At 50.8% G+C, this 8,890-nt stretch overlaps 1 protein-coding gene across 1 annotated transcript; it reads left to right on the top strand.

Annotated features, from left to right (window-relative positions):
- Positions 1–2,367: 2,367 nt before the first annotated feature.
- LOC121816210 (endogenous retrovirus group PABLB member 1 Env polyprotein-like) lies at positions 2,368–7,130 on the top strand. The gene is made up of 2 exons (XM_042230043.2): positions 2,368–3,457; positions 5,873–7,130. Exon 2 carries the CDS (start codon positions 6,041–6,043, stop codon positions 7,058–7,060), a length of 1,020 nt encoding a protein of 339 aa, XP_042085977.1. The 5' UTR covers positions 2,368–3,457; positions 5,873–6,040; the 3' UTR covers positions 7,061–7,130.
- The last annotated feature ends 1,760 nt before the right edge of the window (positions 7,131–8,890 follow it).

The raw sequence follows: 8,890 nt of genomic DNA, 5'->3' as shown, positions 1-8,890 counted from the left end.
GCCACCCCGAGGCTTTGTGGCTCGAATCTCCTAGAGGGAGGAAGGCGCCTTGCCCCTCCGGAAGAATTCGGCCTTTCAACGCCTGGTTTCTTCACTTTGGCAGGTAGTGAACGGCAGCAGGGGAATTGAGCGCTCAGGTGGGGAGGAGCCCAGCCTGCAGGGTGGAAGAGGGGGCCTGATCACCCCTCTGCAAGGAACCAGAAGAGAGACGCACAGGAAACTGGTTTAGGTTGGCGGCAATAGCTGTTCGGCACTCAGGTCGACCGCCGTGACAGAGATAAAGAAAGGGAACTTAAGGTTTGAGAAAGCCAGTTAGGAGGTGTGTCCATGCCGTCTTAGGGAACGTGCCGAGCTTTCTAAAACAGGGTTTTAGAAAGAGGCTATGGATTTCTGCCTCTGGTATTCTGCCCTCCCCAGGAGGTACCCGTCTGCTCTGTGACCCATCATCTCCCCTATCAGTGAAAAGATAGATTGGTTTCTGGGGAAGGCCCTGGGACGTGGGAATCCAGAGATAAGGAAATGGGAGGGAGTGGCTCTAAGGCCACTGTATTGGAGAACATGATTAAGAATTTTAAGGATTCGATGGAGACTATGGGAGGAAAATGATGCCTGGCCAGCTGCGTACCTTTTGTGAAGTCGAATGGCCTTCAGTGGGAGTTGACTGGCCACCAGAGGGAACTGTGAGCTTAAATCATAAAGGCAGTCTATGCTATAGTTATGGGAAAGCCTGGACACCCCAACCAGTTCCCATACATAGACTCTTGGCTGGGAATAGCCCAAGACCCTCCCCCCAAAATGGGCCGGTTTTTATGCTCATGGTGGGGAAGGAAAGATCTTGATGGCCCCAAAGGTAACCAAGGATGAGGAGGAAATTTTACAGGACCCTGAAGGAGATGAGCTTCCCCCACCTTGTATTGGATGATGGTTCTGCCAGCTAGTAGCACCGCGGCCACCAGAGGCCCAACCAGAGGAACCAGCCCGAGATTGGTAAGCCTTCCTGACTCCTCAACGGTCCTGACAGCTCCACAGGTTGTAGAGCCGCCCTGCCCCCGCCAGACCCAGCAGGCTCCAGCCTCAGCTGGAGAGACAATGAGCCCACTGGACTCTACTACCAGCCCGAATGCTGCCCCTACGTTCCCTAAACTCTACCCTCCACTCGCGGTAAGTACTCCCGGACAAGGGGGAGGAACCCCTGGGATTAAAAAAAGGTTCCACTCTGCCAAAGTGCCAGAGGAAAGAATACCCTTGCAGATGCCCCTCAGAGAAGCTCAGCAACCCCCAGTGATACGGGAGGGCAGTGGCTATCAGCAGGCTCCTGTAACCTATTACTATCAGCCCTTTTCATCAACCGATATACTGAACTGGCAAAAACACACCCCCTCTTACTCGGTGGAACCCCAGGGCATGGCTAGACTAGTGGAGACTATTTTCCGCACTCATCGACCAACCTGGGCCGATATAATGCAATTACTAGCATCTCTCTTCAGTACAGAAGAGAGTTATAGTATCAACACTGAGGCAAGGAAATGGCTACAGGAGATGGTTCCTGAGGGCACTGCCAACCCAGAGAAATGGATAAAGCAAGCCTTCCACATTGACAGACCTAATTGGGACTACAATACAGAAGAAAGAAAAGTCCAATTAGACACACACCGGAGAGCGATTACACATGGGCTTAAAGGGGGAGCCTGGAGGCCAATAGACATGTCTAAACTGGCCAGAGTAGTTCAGAAGGGAAACGAGTCACCTTCCGAATTTTATGAGAGACTTTGTGAGGACTACAGACTCTATACACCCCCAGATCCAGAAGCTACGGGTTCCCAGATTGTTATCAATTCAGCATTTATCTCGCAAGCATGTTCTGACATAAAACTAACGCTTCAAAAGACCGAGGGAGTTCTATCCATGTCTAGTTCTTGGCTGATTGAAAGACCAGATAAGGTTTCAGAATAGGGACACTTAAATAGAAAAGAAATATGAGAAAATGTATAAAGACGAGCAGAGGAGAACAGACGAGAGGTTTGCAATGTTGGCTGCTGCGCTTGGAAAGTCTTCCGAAGACTTTTCCACCGCCGAAGCAAAGAAGGACCCTCTACCCGTCCCCCAGCTTCGAGGTCAGGACAGCCCTCCAACCGGTCCCAACGGAGGCCACGGGCTCCATTACAGCCAAATCAATGCGCCCGAAGCCGTGGGTTCGGTCATTGGAAGAATGAGTACCCAGAAGGAAGGAGGGAGAATAAATCCCTCCCGGTTGCAGAACTCATTAACATAGAGACTGAAGAGGGATGCCGGGGCTCGAAGACTTCAGGTCCCCGAGAGTCCATGGTAACTTTAAAAATTGGGGACCAAGACATTGACTTTATGGCGGACACCGGGGCAGAATTGTCCGTGGTAACTAAACCCGTGTGCCACTGTCTGAAAGGACCGCTGCCCTAACTGTGGTTTCAGGAGTAGAAATAGTTACGCCGTTTTGCCAACCCAGGAAATGTCAAATGGGGGGTCACCAAGTGACTCATGAGTTCCTCTCTATCCCTGAGTGCCCAGTACCCCTGCTGGGGAGAGTCTTAGTCTCCAAGCTGGGAGCACAAGTGACTTTCTCTCCTGAAGGGAGGCCCGCTTTTTGGGTGGGCACAACAACCTACTTACTCTCCCTCTCTATGTCCCCTCAAGACGAATGGAGGCTACATGAGCCCCCTGGAGATAAACAAGACCAGGCAACAGAGTTGGAGAGAAGGTTAACTCAGCAGTTCCCTGAGGTCTGGGCTGAAGATAATGCCCCTGGACCGGCCAACCACCAAGCCCCTGTAATAACAGAACTCACACCTGGTGCCACCCCAGGGAGAAAGCATCAATACCCAATGCCCGTAGGCGCCCGAACTGGGATTCTGCCTCCCATCAGCAGGCCTAAACAGGCAGGCATCCTGGCGGAATGTCAGTCAGCCTGGAACACACCAATCTCACCGGTAAAGGAGGAAGGAGGACAAGGCTATAGGCCCGTACAGGATCTCAGCTTGGTCAATCAGGCCACTGTAACTCTGCACCTGTCTGTCCCAGACCCCTATGCCTTACTTAGCCTCCTCCCACCTAAGACAAGGATCTATACTTGCTTGGACCTCAAAGATGCCTTTTTCCATATACGCCTAGCACCTGCATCACAACCCATCTTTGCCTTTGAATGGGAGGACCCAATCAGAGGCAATAAGGAGCAGCTCACTTGGACACACCTCTCACAAGGATTCAAAAACACACCAACCATCTTTGGAGAAGCCTTGGCCTCGGACCTGGAACCTTTCCAGCCTGAAAGGCATGGATGTTGGCTCCTACAATATGTGTATGACCTGTTGTTAGCCACTGAGACCTGGGAGGAATGCTGTGAAGGGACCCCAGCGCTCCTCCACTTGCTGGCAGAGGCGGGATACTGAGTGTCAAGGAAAAGGCACAACTCTGTAAGGAGGAGGTAAGGTATTTGTGGTTTGTCTTAAGGGGAGGCACAAGGTTGCTAGGCCAATCTAGAAAAGAAGTAATTCTGAGGCCCCCCACGCCTAAGACTCGACAGCAAGTCAGGGAGGTCCTAGGGGCCACTGGATTCTGTAGGATTTGCATTCCAAGGTATTCTCAAATAGCCCAGCCCCTATTTGAGCTCCTGACAGGGCCTGAGGAAAATCCAGTAAACTGGACTGAGAAACAGCAGAAAGCCTTCGAGGAGCTAAGGCTAGCAATCACCTCCACCCCCGCCTTGGGACTGCCGGACCTCACCAAACCATTCACCTCGAATGTGACCGGGAAAGATAAAACAGCCATGGGGGTTTTGACTCAGACCTTGGGAACACTCCAGTACTCTTGCCTGGAATTTCCCACGGATGGAGGAGCCTGGTAGGCTGCAGTCCTTGCGGTCACAAAGAGTCGGACACGGCTGAGTGACTTCACTTCACTTTGGGAACATGGGACAGGCCAATAGCTGACCTTTCAAAGCGACTTGATAACGTTGCCACCGGGTGGCCTAGCTGTCCGTGGGCAGTGGCCATGGTCGCCTTACTGGTACGTGAAGCCACAAAGTTGACTTTCAGCCAGGACCTGATCGTAAAGGTCCCACATGAAGTCAACACCCTCCTTCGAGGAGACCCCCACAAATGGCTGTCAAATTCCGGATTAGTGAATACCAGGGACTGCTATGTGAAAACCCCAGCCTCCGTATCGAGCCTTGGCAGCGTTTAAACCTAGCAACGCTTCTCCCAATGGGAGAAGGTGGACCTACCCACGATTGCAAGGAAGTCTTAGAGGAGGTCTATGCTAGCCGTCCAGACCTCCGAGACAGGCCGATTTCAAATCCTGACTGGACTCTGTATACTGATGGCACCAGCCTTGTAAAGCTAGGACAGCGACTGTCAGGCTAGGCTGTAGCCACAGAGAGGACTGTTGTCGAGGCCGGCTCCTTACCACAGCACTGGTCAGCCCAGCGAGCAGAGTTATGGGCCTTAGTCCGGGCACTGCAATTGTCAAAGGGTAAGAGAGTGAACGTCTACACCGACTCCCGATAAGCTTTCCCTATGCTCCACGTACATGGGGCGCTGCACCGGAAGGGAGGCCTTCTAACACCAATGGAGAGGACATTAAGAATAAGGGGGAGATTCTGACTCTGCTAGATGCTGTCTGGAGCCCCACGGAGGTAGCAGTCGTGCACTGCCGTGGGCACCAGAAGGAAGACATCCCACAGGCTCGAGGAAATAGACTGGCTGATGAGACCCCCAGACGAGCAGCCGAGGACAGAAAGGAATGCACGGAAATCCCCATGAGAACATTTGTCCTAGCTGAGCTACCCGAGCTGGCCCTAGACTCCCCGACATACACTGAGGCTCAAACCCAACTAGCTGAAGCAGAGGGAGCCACCCAAACAGACAAAGGATGGTGGGAGCTGCCAGGTGGTAAGCTACTAGTGCCTGAGGAGACGGCCCCCTCTCTGGTGAGCCAAGCTCATCGTACGACTCACCTAGGACATGACAAATTGGAGGAATCGATCCGAAGGTATTTTCTGGTTCCTCGCCTCGCCTCTCTGTGTAGAACGGAATCCCAAAATTGCAACACCTGCTCTCAGATTAACGCCGCTCCAGGGTGCACATCAGAACCCCCAGGCATCCAATTAAAAGGTACCCTTCCTTTAGAACATCTGGAAGTGGACTTCACTGAGATGGAACCATATCGCCATTTTCGTTACCTGTTGGTCTTGGTATGTACATTCTCGGGATGGGTGGAGGCCTTCCCACCTGAACTGAAAGAGCATCAGAAGTGGCTCGGAGCCTGCTTAGGGAAATAGTTCCTCGATTTGGATTCCCCACCAGCATAGGATCAGATAACGGCCCAGCCTTCATATCAGCTCTGATACCGCAAGTAAGGAAAGCCATGAATATAAACGGAAGTTACACTCTGCCCACCGGCCTCAGAGCTCCGAAATGGTAGAATGAACTAACCGGACCCTAAAGGAGACGCTTTCTAAATGGATTACAGAGAATGACTGTTCCTGTGTAGATGTGCTGCCCACGGCCTTGGTCAAACTCAGGATGACTGCACGGATCCCATGGCTCCTCTCCCTACGACACTGCATGTGGGAGGCCTCCTCCCATAATAAGACAGAGTAACAGCTGGTATACTTCAGGTGAGAGGAGACGGGATATCACAGCAGATGGAACAACTAGGTAAGGTAATGAATCCAGTAACTAAGTTTGTGCAAGAAAGAATACCGTTCCCCCTGGGGGAGCAAGTGCGTGAGTTTATACCAGGGGACCAGGTATGGGTGAATGACTGGAAACATGACCCACTAGCCCCTGATGGAAAGGTCCTTATGCTGTTGTTTTAACCACCCCTGCCGCAATTAAAGTTGCAGGAATCGCCCCTTGGATCCATCACACCAGAGCGAAGGAGGCATAGCACGCTGACCCAGAAGACGCCGAGCAGACCACCCAGAAGGACCCAACCGACCCCCGGGAAACCAGGATCATCCTGAAGAGGAAGAAGAAAAGGAGGTCCTGGACGAACCCTCTATAGGATGGAGCTGGGTAAGCGACTCCTGCTACTCGGCCTCACCAAGGCAATTCTGAGCCTGATCGCTGTTCCGGTACAGGGCAACCTCTTCATCTCATGGGCACATTCTTATGCAAAGTTCCACAACTCCTCCAATTGCTGGGTATGCGGGGCTATGCCCCTGTCAGCAATGGACGGACTCCCCTGGTGGGTATCGCCACTTCAGAAAGGAGACCTTGTACCACTGTGCTCCTTCTTGGAACAAATGAAAAAAAGTTTCGTTAGTCTCAAAAATCATGATGTTTCTTTGCTCTCCTGGTGTAAGAAAGAGCCATCAACGGACCCGGGACATAGGGTTACATTTGACGTCGACGCTAGTTATGCAGCATTACGTAGTGCTTATAACTCATATATAAAACACTCAGATAAGAACAACACCTCTGCAAAAGAGAAAAAGTTCGCTCGGTACCTTGCAGAATACTACCAGGTCTGGGATGAACATTTCTGGATGACTTCTGAGAAAGGACAGGTGGCTGCTCCAGCTACAATTTGCTGGGAACAAAAAGAACACAAAATTGGATTTGCAGGTCGCCCCCTAGACCCAAAACATTTAAAATACATGGGTTATTTGTCCCAGCAACAATGTAAACAAATCTTGGACGTAACCTATCACCCCAGTCAGTCTACTCAGTGGCCCGGTTCTGATTGGAAATATGGTCTTGAAATCCGCTGGGTAGCCCCCAACGGGACCAAATGGATCTGTGGGTCTAACATATGGCCCTGGTTACCAGTCGGCTGGGTAGGGCGTTGCACACTAGGATTTGTTTTCGCTCCTGGCAGAATTAGGCCTAACCTACACCATCCTCCAGCAAACCTGCCCTATCTGCAGGCAAGATGGACACGATCCACGTTCCGATGGTATGACTATCTCGCTGCCGCGTTTGTACCTTCTTTAGGGACAGTGGATATCATGGTTAAGGTCAATGCCTTAAATAATTTCACTCAAAGGGCCCTCTTAGACACTAAAAAGCCATTGAAGCTTTGAACGAAGAACAATCTCAGATGAGGAAGGCAGTATTGCAAAATAGGATGGCATTAGACATACTCACAGCAGCCCAGGGGCGGGACTTGTGCCATAATTAAAGTCGAATGTTGTGTATATATCCCTGACCTGTCTGGGAATGTATCTGCTGCCATGGAGGATATGCAAAATCAAGTGGATGCCATGTCGAATTTAAGTGTTCCCTTTTGGAATTCGGTCTTGTCCTGGGTAAAGTCAGACTGGTGGAAAACTGTTTTTACTATTGGTATAATAATCTTAATCATACTGCTTTGTGGGCCCTGCTTATTACAATTCCTTAAGAATTTTGTAACCCAGAGGTTGACAGCGTTCTCTCATGTGGTTGCCCAGAAGAAGCATAATGAATCTCTCGATGAATGATGCTCATTACGGAAACTAAGAGCATCAAGAGGGGGCAATGAAGAAGGAATTCACAGGGCCTGGACCACATCTCAGGCCTGTTTGTGCTGATCATGCTCGGCCACCTTTCCAATGGACTCTGGACTTTGTGCCTATGGAAACTACAACAGAAGGATAAGCCCCGCTCTGGACAGGGGGAATCTTGAAGATCACTTCCAGGTTGCTCATCGCCTAAGAGAAACCATACTGTAATCACTGCTGCCTCCGGACAGGTCATAAATCTTTTCTGTATCTATCGGAATGTAGCCACAGGCTTGTCGATTATTAACTGGTTGGAGTGTAACCACGAGCTTATTGATTATTAACTGTCTGAACACATAAGACATGAGTGATGGGGTTATTGTGATTGTATTTACCCTTCCTTTGTTTATGTAAGTCTCAAGGAATTAGGGGTGGTGGGTTCAGACACGTACACATGGGGTATAAAGATTTTCACAAATGCTGGTCGGGTCCTTGACTAAGAGGAGACTCTGCCTTGGGCCCGCCGGTGTAATAAACTGCACTCCACTATCTGCATTGTCTTTGAGTGAGTTTGCTTCCTGGAACGCGTGGCTACAACACACTGTTAACTACCTAGGCTTAAGGCATATGAATCACGGGTTAACTGTGATTGTATCTTTCTCTTCCTTCCTTCAGACTAGTTTCAGGGAGTTTGGGGAGGTGGGTTTGGGCACGTACACTTTGGGTATATAAGGTTTTCACAAAAACTGGTTGTGGTCCTTGACTATTAGGAGACTCTACCTTGGGCCCACCGGTGTAATAAACTGCACTGAACTATCTGCATTGTCCTTGAGAGTGAGTTTGCTTCCCGGAACACGTGGCTGTAACATTTGGTGCATTGGCTGGGAATCTCCTCGCTTTGAGGGACAGGTCTCTGAGGCCACCCCGAGGCTTTGTGGCTCGAATCTCCTAGAGAGGGGAAGGCGCCTTGCTCCTTGGAAGAATTCGGCCTTTCAACGCCTGGTTTCTTCACTTTGGCAGGTAGTGAACGGCAGCAGGGGAACTGAGCGCTCAGGTGGGGAGGAGCCCAGCCTGCAGGGTGGAAGAGGGGGCCTGATCACCCCTCTGCAAGGAACCAGAAGAGAGACGCACAGGAAACTGGTTTAGGTTGGCGGCAATAGCTGTTCGGCACTCAGGTCGAGCACCGTGACAGGGATAAAGAAAGGGAACTTAAGGTTTGAGAAAGCCAGTTAGGAGGTGTGTCCATGCCGTCTTAGGGAACGTGCCGAGCTTTCTAAAACAGGGTTTTAGAAAGAGGCTATGGATTTCTGCCTCTGGTATTCTGCCCTCCCCAGGAGGTACCCATCTGCTCTGTGACCCATCATCTCCCCTATCAGTGAAAAGATAGATTGGTTTCTGGGGAAGGCCCTGGGACGTGGGAATCCAGAGATAAGG

Source organism: Ovis aries, chromosome 13 (assembly GCF_016772045.2).
Source record: "Ovis aries strain OAR_USU_Benz2616 breed Rambouillet chromosome 13, ARS-UI_Ramb_v3.0, whole genome shotgun sequence".
Taxonomy (NCBI): Eukaryota; Metazoa; Chordata; class Mammalia; order Artiodactyla; family Bovidae; genus Ovis; species Ovis aries.
Note: the sequence above shows the minus strand (reverse complement) of the source record. Positions and strands in the feature narration are given on the sequence as shown.